Source organism: Seriola aureovittata, chromosome 15 (assembly GCF_021018895.1).
Source record: "Seriola aureovittata isolate HTS-2021-v1 ecotype China chromosome 15, ASM2101889v1, whole genome shotgun sequence".
NCBI classification, from domain to species: Eukaryota; Metazoa; Chordata; class Actinopteri; order Carangiformes; family Carangidae; genus Seriola; species Seriola aureovittata.
In genome coordinates, this window is record NC_079378.1 from 16538182 (window position 1) to 16554170 (window position 15989).

The window sequence follows — 15989 nt, forward strand, 5'->3', positions numbered from 1 at the left end:
TCACAGTGGAGTCACTGGGATTATAGTAAATTCATTAATTGCCAGTATGCGAATATCCAACACAAGTATGGTATCAACTGGATCCTGCAGTATTACATAATCTACGTAACAGACTTGTGAACAGTCTGTTATGAACAGACATAATGAATGCAGAACACCTTATAAGAAAACGTTTAATTAATAAATAATACATAAACAACTTTAATTCATTTTAAATCTGTGTTAATTGGAAATCTAATTGGAAATAACACATAAAGCCTTTAAGAGAGTCAATTGACGTTTAAAATATATTTCTAAGAAATTAAGTTGGTATATGTATTTTTTTTAATCCATGTGCGACAGAAAAGGGTAGTCTTTGAAAAAATAAAGGCAAGAACAAGAACAAGTTCTGCTCCTGAGGTCAACTGCAGAGGTGGATCTTGCGGGTTCTGTCATATTGCCTGCAGTAGGTACTAATATGATTAGTAAAAATAGTTTTTGACACAAATGAGCGCTCATTTCCGTGTTAAAACTGTTTTGGCCAAAGATATAGAAACCATGAGTTAACAGTGAACATTTTTTTACAGGATATGCCGAGCAAGCAACTGAAATAGTTGCTTTAGAAAAAACTCAGCAAATGTAATGTAATTAATTCCCTTAATGTAAAATTTTTTTTCAAGCCTTACCGTCTTTCCTGCCAATAAAGCGTTGCAGACGTTTTATTTTGAAGGCTTAAACCGGAAGTGCCGCCGTCTCGTCACACGGGGGAGTTCAGACGTGGAGTTCAGACAGGCAGCCACTGCACATAGACAGCAGCATCAACAACCCGTAATGAAAGATGGTGTGGACTACCATCGTGACATATGGACTTATTTTTCTCTGACACCGGAACTACACAGATGTATTATGTTCTAAAAGTGACGGTATGACATGTTTTTACCCCAGTGAAGACAGCCAAAGCTCGCTAATCGATCAACCGAGGGGGCAACGTCAGATAAGCTAGAAACGTGATTTGATCTGTCAGGAACAGACACACCAAAATGCCTGAAAACATGTCACCAATACCCGTCCTGCCGCTGGTGATCAACTGTTTCATGTCTCTCCTTGGCTGCATGGCCACAGTAAAACTCATTCCTGCTTTCAAAGACCATTTCATCTCAGCCAGATTGTACGGAATGGACCTAAACAAAACATCCAAGAAGGAAGTGTGAGTTATTTTTTCATATTTCTTATGATTTGTTTGTGCTTGATAAGTAGTTTGGTAAAATATGATTGCTTTGGAGCTCAGATATGCTCATTATGCCCTAATCCTCTTTTTGTTTCACTTCTTGGTCACCCCTCTCTGCAGCCCAGAGTCTCAAGGAGTCATCAGTGGGACAGTCTTCCTCATCATCCTCTTCTGCTTCATTCCGGTGCCTTTCCTCAGCTGCTTTGTGGGAGATCAGTGCATGGGCTTCCCTCATAATGAGGTGAGTCCATTCATGTTTAATGAACCCGTGTGTTTCTCTCAAATATGAAGCCCAGCTCTGATCTCTGTTGTTATTTTTGGTCAGTTCGTACAGCTGATTGGTGCGCTTCTGGCGATCTGCTGCATGATCTTCCTGGGCTTTGCTGATGATGTGCTGAACTTGCGATGGAGACACAAGCTCCTGCTTCCCACTATGGCTTCCCTGCCACTGCTCATGGTCTACTTTACCAACTTTGGTAACACGGTCATCGTGGTGCCCAAGCCCTTCAGAGCCCTGCTTGGGCTGCACTTGGATCTGGGTGAGTTTAGCGATTGTTTGCAGAATTGTCCAGGTAGCAGCAGACTAATGTCTTTCTATCTCACAATAACAGTCTACATCTCTGAAGATGTTCACAGGCCAACCATAGCTGCTAAAACAGCTTTACTGTCCATTATGCTGATGGACATTAAACACATTAAATATGTTATATATACAGCATTTGATGCAGTTCGTGTAGAAAATGCCACTCCTGTTGCACTCATTTTCTGTAAATGATGTAAATTATGATCTAAATCTTCGACAGGTATTCTCTACTATGTCTACATGGGGATGCTTGCAGTATTCTGCACAAATGCCATCAATATCTTAGCAGGCATCAACGGCATCGAGTCAGGTCAAGCCCTGTTTATCTCTGGCTCCATCATCATCTTCAACCTGCTGGAGCTCAGTGGTGTGTGGCAGTTTCCTTTCTCTTCATTAGCATTACATATCATCTATGCTGCAAATCATGTAATGGATAGTGGATGTTCTCATTTTATTTGAAAATCCTTGAAACGAATCAGTGAAAATACTTTGGAACTAAGTGGGTGCAGTGAATCTCAAATTCCTCATAACATGCAAAATGCTGAACATGTGTCTGACATTCGCTTTGTTGTGTTTTGGTTATGTCATTTATCAGGCGATTACCGTGATGACCATGTTTTCTCCCTCTACTTCATGATACCATTTTTCTTCACCACATTAGCACTTTTTTACCACAACTGGTGAGTTAAACCTGTCACCTGAGGCTGTACATTTGAAATTTCAGTGGGATATTTCATACGTTTGTTGCCCTTGCTGTATATGTTTTTCAGCTTTCAACTTATTTTGTCACAGGTATCCCTCATCTGTCTTTGTGGGAGACACTTTCTGCTACTTTGCCGGGATGACCTTTGCTGTTGTCGGCATATTGGGACACTTCAGCAAAACAATGTTGTTGTTTTTCATTCCTCAAGTGGTTAACTTTATCTACTCCTTGCCTCAGCTTTTTCACATCATCCCCTGTCCCAGACACCGGCTCCCCAGGTAACCCGCTGCTGATAGGATTTGTTTCTGATGATTTTTCATTAATTTATGCTGCTTGTATTCGCTCATTGTTTGTATTTCTTCATTTTTTCTTTCTCCCAATGTTACTGCTTATGAAAGACTGAATCCAGATACAGGCAAACTGGGGATGAGCTACTCGAAATTCAAAAGAAAGGACCTTTCTAAGTTAGGACACCTCATTCTGACGGTAAAGTTCTTCAATGTACTTACTTTGCTCTGGTCCAGGAAAACAGAGCTGGCACATTTCACTCTTTTACTAATCACTTAATCATCACTTAAAGAAAGAAAGAAAAAAGGTACAAAACCCAATGATATTAATTTAAAATGATATTGACAATTATTTTTTCAATTACTCAATAGTGAAAAATTAACTATAATAATTTATCAAAACCCAAGATGTGTTTACAAATAGCTTTTTGTATTTGACCAGTAGTCGACCAAAACCCAAAGACATTTACTTTACTACAACATAAGACTGGTATCAAGTTGCTAGCCCTCATACTGGAGAAGCTGGAGTGTTCAAATGCTAATTGCCTTGAATGACCTGTAACAACAGCGCTGGCAGACTAGTTAGTATCACAGAGAACGTATCTGATTAAACTTGAATTCCTCTATCAGTCAGCTTGATAATCGGACATAATTGCCATTTAATGATATTACAATTTGAAACAGAAAAAAACGGAGATGTGGGCAGTGACTCAGAGGTTTGGTAGCAGTTACCTGTTGATAAAGAGCATGTAGTGAGGATTGGTCTTGGTGGGTAAACATGAACTTGATGCAGATCAGCAGCAGGCCTCCAGCTGTGTTTATTGGTTTATAACAATAATACCTTTGATCCTCAACAGGTGGCAGAGTTATTAAAGCTGCTTGAGGTGCGAAGAGGCCAGGAGGGAGATGATGATTTCATTGAGTGCAACAACATGACCTTGATAAATCTGGTTCTGAAATTACTCGGTCCCATCCATGAGAGAAATCTCACAGTCATCATGCTCATCATACAGGTACAACAAAGCAGCTGCTGTATTCACATACACTGCAAAAGTGTTAGCCATTGAGAAGTATATGAATGCTTTACTTGGTGCTCATTTCCATGTCTCCCTCAGGTGATGGGCAGTGCAGTGGCTTTTGGGATCCGTTATCATCTGGTGCGTCTCTTCTATGATGTCTAGACAGCTCTGCGGGACACAGGACAGAATGCGGACTGAGAAAATATAATATCGTTATGGAACTATTTTACAGGCTCGTGGTTTATCTGCCTTTTAATAGAGTCCATTACCTCACTGTTACTTTTCCGCCTCAAACTCTACCTGCAGTAAAGACTCAGTGCAAGATTTAAAGCTATATTTTACTTTGGTAAAACATTTTCACATATATACCATAAACGTCTAAGGGTCTTAACATCAACGGCCGTTCTGTTTGTTATCCTATGTTGGGGTTCAGTAATTACAAGCAGGACAACGTGACTGGATCTGAATTATCTTGAATGTCCACGCTAAAGTATATTTTTGTACTGGGTTTTTTAAAGGTAAGTACAGTAAGTGTGGATGAGTTTTGATCTTCAGGACAGACTCCTCCTATATCTGTTAACAGATGTATGGATGTTGAATGGCTCTACAAATATCAAAAAGATTCACATAGAGTCAATTGCTTGAATCTGCTGTTGAAGAGAAAATGGCTTAGGGAAATTGTACCCACTTACACTTAATTTTGCATGACTTTCAATCCATGCAACATGAGTGGGAAAATTAGTATCATTTTTTTGTTTGTCTGTTTTTACCTCTGAACAAATGCACATAGAATGGTGATTTTGAAGAAAAGCAGTGAAAACACAAGGAAGTCATTGAGTCCGACAAATATCACAGGGAATTAGGTGGAGGCAGGTAAACAGTGGATATTAGAAGAGATGAAATTAGATTTAAGTGTCTTTATTGTTTCAAAAGTTACTTAAAGTCTATGGTAGGTGAAGGGTGTCCTGCCTACAATAAGAAGAATTGATTCTTTTTACCTTTCTTGGTTATTGGATATATAGCTGTATTTTTATGACTGATATGCATTTTCCTCCAGGGGTTCAGCAAACATCAATGTGAAGTCAACTGGCACTGGACTATTTTGTTTAAGAATGTAACTACATGTGAGGAACTGTTGTACTGTTGAGATGGATGTGCTCAAATTCAGAAATAAAAGCTGAAAAAGGTCAAATGTGAGATTGTGCCATCATTATCATTGGCAGTGGTGGAATTAGTATTTAATAAATTATTAATGTAATTAAAAGTAGGAATACCACAATGCAAAATACTGTAAAACTAATGATATTAAATGCCCTGTATGGCCAATTTTAGTTTTTCATAGATGTATATGTCAGCCAATATAATGACAAGAAATGGCAGTGCAGAAATTGCCAAAGATATGTTTTAGGTACACACAGTGGTCACAACTGTTAACTAAATATTTAAATTGTGGGGGAAAAAAGCCTAATTACTGATGTTAGCCCAAAGTCTAGTATCAGTTGACTCTATTAATTTATAAAGTATACGGTGTTTTAACCTTTAACACTGTTTTGATGATGTTTTGTATGTAAACGCCTTATGTGTTTGTTGGGGCGGAACAAAAGTACACCCGGAACTATTAAACTATTATGATTTGTTTCTGTGAAGACAAACATCTGCGCTGCACATAGCACGCGTTTCTTATGATTGGCCAAAACAAATCCGATGTATACATCATGTGAGTGTTATGAAGCCGCAAACTGTTGTGTTGAAGCTGCTGTTCGAGGAGGAATTTGTTGCTTTTGTATTTTTTGGTTGGTCGGAGTGAGTTCCAGGACGATGTCTGTCAGGTTGTGTTAGAGCTGGTCAGTGTTTTAGAGACTCTGTGGTTACACTTACCAACCATCACCTGATGTTAGCTAACACCCGATAGTCGGCAGGTGATGGTCAAACCTGGGAGACAACGTTAGCAGCTTCAGTTTGGGTGTAAAACACACTACATTCAGGCCTCTCGGAGAGATGCCTCCAAACAAACGTTTACAGAAGAAAACGCTTAAACTGGAATGTGAATGGGGCTCGTGTCAGGAGTCGTTCAGTCGGATGGAAAACTTCTGCAAGCATGCGGAGGGTCACCTTAGTGCTGTGAACATGGCGGAGGAGGACGAAGAAGAAGCAGAAGGTGAGGAGTATTCTGCAATGTAATTCACAGTGTCTGACTGTGGCTCGTTTCCTTTTGAAATGTTTACTTGGAGCTGTTGCTATTAATGTGGAAAGAAAGCATGCTTCCGGTATTGAGATAGAGGGGCAGTTTGGAGGTAGTGGGACACTGATACATTTTTCATATATTTGGCTCTGTGCTGCAGCACATTGGATTTAAATGAATGGAATTAAAGCATTACTTAAAAAAATGCATTGTGGCCTAACAGAGTAATGTTCTTCTCTGGTCAAGTCACCTGCCTGTTTCACTGAGCATCTGTTTGACCAGACTGAAAGCACAAGCCTCCAAAACAAGTAAGAAGTGAATATGTCTATAGTCCAGGCCTGGCTAGGGAAAATACCAAGACTGTGCTAGTGTCATTGGTTACAAAGGCTTTGTAGCCAAATATTAAATGTGCTGACTATATATCTGTTTTATTTTGTCCCTTAAAACTTGAGTAAGCAGTATAAAGAGGTCTACAATTCCAACATTTTTTGTTCGATGTGCATTTAAACACTCCTAAGTTATAGCTAAAACCACATCCAGCACATCTAGTGTTATTAAATGATAGATGGCAAACAAGTCCCCCAAAAGGTGATGCCTACTAATGCAAAGTATTTGCTTTTTGCACCAAGGGGAGAGAAACTGTCTCTGGAGAGAATGTGGTTTCTGCTCTATGGAGGGTCCTGAAGAGTTGCGACGACATCTGTTCTTTCACTGTTATCACACGAAGCTGAAGCAGTTGGGACAGCAGGTGCTTAATGCCCAGCCAGAAATCGGTAGCTGCTCCATTGGATACCACAACCGCAACATCATCCCTGAAATCCCAGACAATTTTATCTGCCTGTGGGAGGAATGTGAGGTACAGTCTAAAACAGTCTACATCTGGGAAATATACCACACCAACAAACAATATCTTGTCAGTCATTACTCATAGCCTCAGAGTGCACTCTTTAACTCTAAATATTTCTGCCTATGTATTTATACATTCTCTTCATATTTGTCCAAGCAACCACCATATGAAAACCCTGAGTGGTTCTACCGCCATGTAGAGATGCATAGCCTGTGCATAGATATACCAGCAGGAGACTGTGAATTCCCAATACGCTGTGGATGGAAAGGTAAATATTAATATTCTAGCTCATAAATGTTGATGTAACTATAAAGTTACACAGCAAATTTATGGTGACAGAGCTTTAAAAGGATGAGTTGCTTTTCTGTTAAAAACTAAGGATATGGGATTGTTGAGTACAAGTTCTGCATTTGTCACTCTCCAGATTGCGAAGCCACTGCTAAGGGGCGTCCTAAGCTGCGGGAGCATCTGCGCAGCCACACCCAAGAGAAGGTAGTGGCATGTCCAGGCTGTGGGGGGATGTATGCCAGCAACACCAAGTTGTTTGACCACATCATACGGCAGAGCGCCATGGAAGGTAAAAACCTTTCAGAATTATAAAAGTAAGATTGACAACTTTGCAATTTATTTGAGTTTAAAATTTAAATATACTTGCTTTGTGTACCTGTCTGTGCTACAGGTCAGAGGTTTCAGTGTTCCCACTGTTCCAAACGTTTTGCAACAGAAAGACTGCTGAGAGACCACATGAGGACCCACGGTCAGTTCCACATTCAAAACTTATTTAATAATACCAGACCAGTTGTTATCACAGAGCTCCTATCAACTTAAAATATTTAGACTTGAGAAAAATAAAGTGAGCCATTGAAACACCAGACTGCTCCTTTTGCATGTTTGCCTTACATTTTTAGATTGATTTCTACCTTCCAGGTAAATAATGGGCCTCATTCACCAATATCTTCTTAAGTATTTTCTTAAATTCTTTCTTAAGTTGTTCTTAAGAGAAACTCTACATCAGATTCATGAACATGTTCATGAACCGCAGAATTGTGCGCACCTGTGTTCTTAGATTGATGAATGCCAATCTCCTTGTAAATTAAAAGCGTATGCCAGTTGACCCTAATTAGCATAGGTAAACACCCGAAAATGCCCTTAAAAGGGCATGAAACTGAAGGGTCGTGTGCAGACACAGACAGACGTCACAAAGAGATACCGTAAAAGAATGTTGAGAAGATGCCAAAACGAAAATCTAAAGACGGAGCAACTGGAATCAAAACACAAAAGGATCTTAAGTAGTTCTGAAGTGGATGAGCAATTAAGTGTTAGTGTAGCGTTAATATATTTTAAAAGACAATAATTCTTTGTAAAATAATCAGTTATTTAAAAAAAATATATTATAAATGACAAAAATATTATTGTAATTTAAATAATATAATATTATCTAACTGTAGAACAGAAGAAAACGCAAAAACTACTTATTTTGCTCAAATGTGCATAAGAGTACTCTTGAGTGTGCGTAGATTCTGTTCTTACCTAAGATCAAATCCCAAATAAGAAAACATTGGAGAATATCAGAACCTTTGTAAAAAGTGCATAAGTGGGTTTTAAGAAGACATGTCTTCTTTTTAATGGTTGGTGAACGAGGCCCATTGGTTTCAGTTCATGCCAGTATGAAATGAAAATCCACTTGAGAACTGATCAGACCAATGCAACTCATACTGCAAATAAGTCATTGGGATAGATGTCTGTGTTGTTATAGCAGCAGTGTCAAGTTTCAAAATCTATTTTTCATCAGGAGTTCTTGGCTTGACACAAACATATGTAAAAATAGGACTTTATACTGTCTACTTGTCTGATCCACTCTAGTGTCCAAGCGAGTGAGGGATCCTGTTGACAACGAACGGGGCTGCAGTTTTATTAGAGGATTTAATCTCATCACTAGTTTGTCTTTTTCTTGTTGGTACAGTGAGCCACTACAAATGCCCGCTCTGTGACATGACTTGTCCATCACCCTCTTCACTCCGCAACCATATCAAGTTCCGCCACAGTAACGAGAAGCCATACAGCTGTGAATACTGCGAATACAGGTATCACATCCTCTGAAGCTGCAGCAATGTAAATCAACATTAAACTGTTGACACACACTTGCATTGAAGTTTTTGTGTTTGCAGCTGTAAGAATCTCATCGATTTGCGCAAACACCTGGATACCCACAGCAGCGAGCCGGGATTCCACTGCGATGTTCCTGGCTGTGGTTTCACCTCTCGCACCTCTGGCACCATGAAGATTCACCACAAAAGAGAGCATGAGGTAACAGAGGGAATCTTTTACATAACTGTTGATTTGCATTTTCTTGGGGAATTTTAATATAATTTATAACTAATTTTTGTCCCTTCCATAATCAGGGGAGTTTTGTAGCACGTTACAAGTGCCATGTGTGTGGTCAGTGCTTCACCAGGGGCAACAATCTAACAGTCCATCTGCACAAAAAGCACCAATTTAAATGGCCTTCTGGACACCCCAGGTTCAGGTAGGTCTTGCATCCAGACATCCAGTAGTGCTGACTTTGAGATGTGTGGAGTGTCATAGTACTGATGACCTGTTTATGACTCTGTCAGGTACAAGGAGCATGAAGACGGCTTCTTGCGGCTGCAGCTGATTCGCTACGAGAGTGTGGAACTGACCGAGCAGTTGATGAGGGAAAGACAAAACAGGCAAACGGAGGAGGATGAAGAAGGGGGCCAGACTGAGGGGCAGGAGCTGGAGGAAGAATCTGCAGGTGCAGCTCCTTCAGAGTTGCAGGTAGAACTGAGAGGGGTGCTGCTGGAGGAGCAGAGCACCGAGGAGCCGACCATCAGCACTGTGGAGAGCAGTCAGGAAGGGGGCATGTTGTACGTTCTCACTGGAGGTTTGTCACAAGCAGGGGAGGACTCTGCTATGCTGCATCTTCAGGATACTGCTCAGCAGCAAGGAATGCAGATGGTTTAACCATCATAACAATCCTGTATACACATCCAATACATCAGAGGACATTTTGCAATCAGCTCTGTTGTTTCACAGATACATGGCTAATGTATGAAAAATCTTCTGACATTTCTGACCCTCATAGATCTTGGTAATAAATTAAAATGTCTTAATGAAGGCTCACATACTCCACGATCATGACTAAAAGCCTATATTAGGTAATAACATTTTTCATGTGTTTTGTTTGCTAATATTGAACTTGTTGACAACCTGTTTGCCAGTGTTTTTAAATTATTTTCAGTTCATTCATTGTACTTCAACATCATCAGATAGTTGGATAATAACGCTGCACTGTGTAGTGGCTTGTCATTCTCTTTTAGATGAGAAAGCTGTCACAAATAAATCAGCCACACCTTTTGAAGGTTTGTTATCATTAATGTTCACCATAATGTGTGGAATACAGCAAAGAGGGCCTCTCTCATTAGCATGGAAAGTATATTTTTAACACTGAATCTACAACATGAATAAACTTGTGACACAAAATGTTTGCAAAAATCACATTTGAAATAATTGGGTTTTTTTCTGTATTATGATGCACAATATTCCTCTTAATGACCTTTTAACAAGTCATTTGGAGGAGTATGCATTTCTCTACTTAAATTCATATGACTTTCAGGACAATACATCTATAGTATTCACGATATATACTAGTATTATGGCGCCCCCTTCTGAAAACAACTGCTCTACTTCAGCTTCATTTTATGATTCGATTGGACTACACTTGGATACAGATATTAGGTGAGCATAAACTTTTTAGTTTTCATGTGATTTGATTGTGATATGAAATGTTTTTGCTCAAATGGCAAAGACATCTGAAAAGACTGTTTAAAGACACTTTGTAGTTAATCTACTTCATGATATTTTTCCCATTTCCATAAAGGCATATTATTTTACACCCAAAAGTGTGTATGTACAGTATGTTTTTTTTTTTATTCTACTACTTACTTAGTACCTACTTAGGTACTTACTATAAGTGCTTGAATTGCCAATGTTCAGACAATAAAATTAATGTTTCTCATAACCCTGCTCCTGGCAACACAATGTGATCTGCTCGTCCCCTTTTTGCTTTGATTTTATCAGGGCTCCGGTAATCAGGTGAATTGAATTATGACAAATCTTTGCCAAAGCCGTGAGTCGTGAGGCTTGATTTACAGTACGTGGTGGCATTAGCTGTGTGTAGAAGATTAGGCAGCGCACAGAGCTTAGTTGAAGTGTTATTTACTGCTCTCTGCTTCCTCACTCTGCAGTCAGGGAAGTCAGCTCCACTGGGACAACTTCTAATGGCTATGACTTTGCAAGAATGATGATGTGTGGTATGAAGTTGCTGGTCGGTTTCCAGATCCGTTTGCAGATTCTTCTCAGGAATTGACGACATCAAAAGATGGACACCATGAACTTTTATCCACTGCTGCTGTTGTCATTGCTTGGGTCCTTCCAGAGAGGAATTTCTCAGTGGCCTGGATGGATTGGAGAGGTGGAAGGTAGTGGTAAGATCTCCTATGATACCAGTATAATGTTATTTTTGGGACAGGGCTCATTGCATTGTGGGAACAGTTCTTCTGGATCCCGAGATAACAATAACGTCTCCAACAATAACATCTTTCTTAATGTTGAATTTGCAGTTTGAAGAGCATTTCCAGTTTGGGGTCTGCAACTTTGTTTTTGCTGTAGGTGAAACAGAATGGATTCCCGAGCCGGATTACATAGATGACACATATTGGTCTGGGTCAGCACCCCTTTGTTTTGGAGGCTGTATGGCGCTTCACCAGGAGGTGAGGACAGATCGCTGTGGGGACTCGAGCTGCTGCTGGCTCGGCTACAAGTCCCTGTGCAGAGGTAAGACATGGACCACAAGTATGACTGAAATTTGATAGAAACACTTAAACACAAAGGTCAACCTGTTTTGCTTTGCCTTTGCATTTTCCTTTGTGTGGCAGTGAACTGTGGGAGACCAGATGTGGACTACAATGGCGTAGTGTACGGTAACGACTGGTGGGTGGGCTCTGTGGTGAGGTATGCCTGTCGCTCTGGCTTCATGCTGGTGGGAAATCCTACCAGATATTGCCAGCCTAATGGTCTGTGGACGCCAAAACCAACCTGCCTCCGTGAGTAAACACTGACCACAGAGATTTTATGATCCCTTTTAGCTCTTCATATAAACTCTTCTATCTGTCTTGTAGGAATGTGTCAGAGGGGACGCATTGAAATAAGTGAAAGGGAACTAAATGGGACGTGCAACTCCACCTGCGCATATAAGAGCTACTTTGGCCCGCCCAAACAAGGCTGCACCCGGATAGACAACTGCAAGAAGAAGGAGACGGGCTGGAAGCGGTTCTTTACGCAGTGTGTCCCTTGCGTTTGTGACTGCGCTTTATCATGTGGTGAGTAGTTTCCTCCCTACACTCTCAGCCATAAATGATGGACTTGTGGAACTGATATATTTCGAGCATGTTGCAATGTGCAAATACACTTGAATGCGGTTAATTATTGCTTTGAACTTTGAGCATGATTTTGCTGCCTGTCTTTGAGGAATTCCATCCAAAAGTACACTTTTGTCTTTTTATTTTTAGCAACAGTTGGCTGAAACATGGAGAAGACATTACATTGACTGTACAGTGAGATAGATGAAGAGGACATACACAGACAGCTTGTACACCGCAGAGCCACACTATGTTTTTGCTGCTTCATCCAGTTGTGTGGAGAAATCAGTGCACCAAAATCTTTAATCTCTCTAGTACACTGAAGCCAACTACTGTATAAAGGATTTTACACTATGACAAGAACATTTCAGATCCCTCTGAGCCGGTGGTGAATTATAAGCAAAGCAGAACTCCTAAATTAATCCGTGTGATGTAGAGTGGTGAAAGGGTCAGAAAAGAAACGTGAGGTGAATTTTACTTATTTAAAACAGCTGTTGGGTCAAATAATTATTTGAAATATAAAATAAAAAAAATTACCTGAAGTGCCAAGTGGTGAGTTCTGTTTTTAATAAGAATCTCATTTTGAGAAAGCAATAATTGTTGTTCACAGGACAGGATTTGGTAGCTCAGACAGCATTCTCTGATCGGCTGAAATATTGTTATACCTGTATATATTATAACTCATGTCACAAATTCCACCACCTGGGAATACTGAACATACCTTATTTAACATGTGTCCCTGAACATTCTTGTGTTGTCTAAGAGAAAGGGAGAAATAAAGGTAAAGACAAGGAGAGAGGTCGGTGAAACCACAGAGATTAACATCTCATCGCTCCTCCTCTCAGTCCATCTGTCCTGGAAGGAGCTGAAACTTTAATCTTGTTGCAAAGGAGGAGCTTTGGTCAGGAAGCTGAGGGGTCAGCGTAAACACAGAGTGTTGTGGACCTTTATAAGCAAACTGTTTTTATAGGTAGTATACTATGTACATGTTTCAATATTTATTGTGGAAAAATGGCACAAAAAATCATTTTTGTTGTAAAATAAAATCTTTATTTTTATATAGATGGACTGTGTAAATGTGACATGATGTGTGGTGCATTTGAAAGGAATAAAAAGAACAGAAAAAATAATGCTGGCCTATTTGAAGTCAAGCAACCCACGAAAACATAGTCTCTATGAAGGTTTAAAAGTGTCAGCACATTTGACAACAAGGTAGGTAATTTTCTATCTTCTATTATTTCTTGATTTGTGGTACAATTGAAAACATTCACATTTCTTTACCACAACACTACATTGTCACAAGCTGAAAAAATTATGCCACTAATGACAGTTAATGAGTTAGGATAACTCATCATGTATGCATCTCACCTCCCAGTGTTATTCAGCCTACTCAAACATTTCTGGTGGATAGTACAGTTTCTGGCCTGTCCCATTTCCTCCAATGCTGGAATATTTCATGTAGCCATTCCTAATTTGTCCCATATATTTTTGAAATATTTTACTTTCTGTACACTTGATAGATGACATTACTCCTGAAAGCCAGCAGATGCTGCTGTTTTGTTTTTTCTCAGATGCAGCAGGTCCCAACATTTAGCACCACGTTACACTTTACAGGAACCCCCCACCAGACACAGCCATAAATATAAAGATGAAAAATAAAACAAATGCATCTCATCAATGTTGGGTCCAGGTGCTGAACCTGAGGATGATGTGTTCATTTGGTTTAGGTCTGTAGCAGCCAATTCCTGTGAAAAGGGACATGTGCAAAGTCTTGATCAGTAGTGAGTCTTTAATAGCAATTACTACTGTAATTATCTTGTAGCCCTGCCCGCTCCATCTATAAAACGATAGATTTAGAGTAACATTTATCAAAACCAAACCGTTTTAGAATAATCACACCAAAGAACATCCTGGGGCAATAAGTGAAAGGAAAACCAATTCTCCTGCCTCATTACAGCTCATTAAGTCGTCTTCAGATATGTTGTATCAAAACTCCGGGGAGGACACTCACCCACATCCAGCCTGCTGTACTCTCCTGAGCTTTCTGACAGGATCTCCCAGTACGTCTGCTCTTGCTCACTGCCAGCCACTCCATTCACACTCTCCAGAAACAGGCCAAAGTCTGGGTCCTCCTTCACTATGAACCTGGAAACACCCAGAGGGTCAAGACATGTATCTGCAGGAGTTTTTTTAAGAGCAGAAATGGGTCATCGCAAGCTTAAATATGAAGGAGAAACAGCTTAGCCACCTTTAAGAATAAAGAATGATACGCAGAGATAATAAAGGGGATGTCATGGGTGGTCTTACTTGAAGTCCTGCTGTGTTTCCTGCAGTCTCCTCAGAGCGCCCAGCAGCACACCTCCCTCCACCACAGAGCTAGAATAGGACTCAGGAGTCATGTTGGACAGGTCATTCTCCACAGTCAGTCTGATTGGGAGAGACACTGGACCAGCACACCATATTATATTCAGTTATAGTGATGATTTGCATGATACACACACAAGTGAGTCACTCAAGATTATATTCCTGGATTCTACTCTAAATTCACCTTTGTTTGTGAGAGTTCCTTGTGTCAGCAACAGAAGAAAGCCCACGGAGAGGAGGGTAGTTGTGCTGAGAGCCATCCTGTCTGATGTTTTCCCTCAGATGTGTCTCTAATGACACAGCAGCTCAGTACTTATAGCAGGCCTAACCCTCATTTGTGAGCACACTCCAATCCCAGAATACTTTAATGATGCTGTCACCGTGTAACCTTGCAGGGACGTCTTTGTTGAATTCAAATATTCAATATAAACCTACCGCAAGTGTTTGCTAATATCTCACTGTCAGTCATTATGAATGTGCGGTTTACGAATAAATACTGTTATCTGTTGAATGAATTAATGATTATTTAGTTGATTAATGATCTGCCTTGTGGCATTTTCTCAGAAAGGCATGAATGAGAATTGTTGGTTGTTTTTTTTAGATAATTTATGTATGCACACATGAAATCATTCTACAGAGAATGGAGGAAAGGTCATATCTCTTTACTCCAGGTAAATATTGCATTATGCAATCAGAACTTGGCCTTTGAAGTAGAATTACAGATGAAGTGGCACCTCATGTGTCCCTGTAGCAGTCTCATCAATCAAGCTTGAAAATGGCCATGCAACACATTTACCGGAGCCTGAAAACAAAGCATTTGGATATATTTTAGGTACTGACTGGTCTCCAGCAGATCAAGGCTGAGGTATAGAGAGAATCATAAGAAAGAACATGTGGTTTTACAGGCCTAATCAAACAGTCTCTATGTTTTGCTATAAGTGTGATTCAGATTACATGTATTACCATGTCTGTGTCTAAGAACATGGTCCTGGTAGGTAATAGGAATTATAAGGAGGCACAGATAGGAAAATGGTTGCTGGCTGATATTGCTTGTGTGGTGTGAAAGCTCGTTTTAAATTGGTCTGATTAAGAGGCAGGTGCGATTGGCTAAAAATGGTTTTGATTTCCTCTCAGGGGTGATGTAAGACATGTAGGGCCCGCTTGAACGCGAGTAACCCCGGCTGTTTTACCGAAAATAACCCGGGCACTGCAGCATCAGCACCAGGCAGCTGCGCAGGTGCGGCCTTTAAAGAGACAGAGGGGCCTGAATTTCACCAAAACCTTCCTCGTGTTTGCACCGATTGTCACTGGCAGTGTAACGACAGCGATGGCGCCAAGTTTATTATGTGTCTGTAA

General features: G+C 40.2%; 3 protein-coding genes across 3 annotated transcripts; all 3 read left to right on the top strand.

Annotated features, from left to right (window-relative positions):
• The first annotated feature begins 737 nt into the window (after positions 1-737).
• Positions 738-4991, top strand: dpagt1 (dolichyl-phosphate (UDP-N-acetylglucosamine) N-acetylglucosaminephosphotransferase 1 (GlcNAc-1-P transferase)). Its single transcript, XM_056398346.1, has 9 exons — positions 738-1186; positions 1328-1448; positions 1533-1746; positions 2011-2157; positions 2386-2470; positions 2583-2771; positions 2892-2979; positions 3638-3793; positions 3896-4991. Exons 1-9 carry the CDS (start codon positions 1020-1022, stop codon positions 3959-3961), a joined length of 1233 nt encoding a protein of 410 aa, XP_056254321.1. The 5' UTR covers positions 738-1019; the 3' UTR covers positions 3962-4991.
• A 462-nt stretch (positions 4992-5453) lies between these two features.
• Positions 5454-10210, top strand: hinfp (histone H4 transcription factor). The gene is made up of 9 exons (XM_056398361.1): positions 5454-5957; positions 6611-6837; positions 6985-7096; positions 7253-7405; positions 7508-7585; positions 8792-8912; positions 8997-9135; positions 9231-9355; positions 9444-10210. The coding sequence occupies exons 1-9, from the start codon at positions 5798-5800 to the stop codon at positions 9811-9813; spliced, it is 1485 nt and encodes a 494-aa protein (XP_056254336.1). The 5' UTR covers positions 5454-5797; the 3' UTR covers positions 9814-10210.
• Positions 10211-10496: 286 nt separating this feature from the next.
• si:ch211-117m20.4 (CUB and sushi domain-containing protein 1) lies at positions 10497-13399 on the top strand. The gene is made up of 4 exons (XM_056398362.1): positions 10497-11685; positions 11787-11954; positions 12030-12230; positions 12420-13399. The coding sequence occupies exons 1-4, from the start codon at positions 11457-11459 to the stop codon at positions 12431-12433; spliced, it is 612 nt and encodes a 203-aa protein (XP_056254337.1). The 5' UTR covers positions 10497-11456; the 3' UTR covers positions 12434-13399.
• Positions 13400-15989: the final 2590 nt, after the last annotated feature.

Bases quoted from the DNA above. Each gene is read 5' to 3' on its own strand.
- si:ch211-117m20.4 (XM_056398362.1), top strand. From the start codon at position 11,457: ATGTTGAATTTGCAGTTTGAAGAGCATTTCCAGTTTGGGGTCTGCAAC. The intron at 11,686-11,786 runs GTAAGACATGGA...TTTGTGTGGCAG, and splicing joins CTACAAGTCCCTGTGCAGAG to TGAACTGTGGGAGACCAGAT. The intron at 11,955-12,029 runs GTGAGTAAACAC...TCTGTCTTGTAG, and splicing joins GCCAAAACCAACCTGCCTCC to GAATGTGTCAGAGGGGACGC.
- dpagt1 (XM_056398346.1), top strand. From the start codon at position 1,020: ATGCCTGAAAACATGTCACCAATACCCGTCCTGCCGCTGGTGATCAAC. The intron at 1,187-1,327 runs GTGAGTTATTTT...CCCTCTCTGCAG, and splicing joins AAAACATCCAAGAAGGAAGT to CCCAGAGTCTCAAGGAGTCA. The intron at 3,794-3,895 runs GTACAACAAAGC...TGTCTCCCTCAG, and splicing joins TCATCATGCTCATCATACAG to GTGATGGGCAGTGCAGTGGC.
- hinfp (XM_056398361.1), top strand. From the start codon at position 5,798: ATGCCTCCAAACAAACGTTTACAGAAGAAAACGCTTAAACTGGAATGT. The intron at 7,097-7,252 runs GTAAATATTAAT...GTCACTCTCCAG, and splicing joins AATACGCTGTGGATGGAAAG to ATTGCGAAGCCACTGCTAAG. The intron at 9,136-9,230 runs GTAACAGAGGGA...TTCCATAATCAG, and splicing joins ACCACAAAAGAGAGCATGAG to GGGAGTTTTGTAGCACGTTA.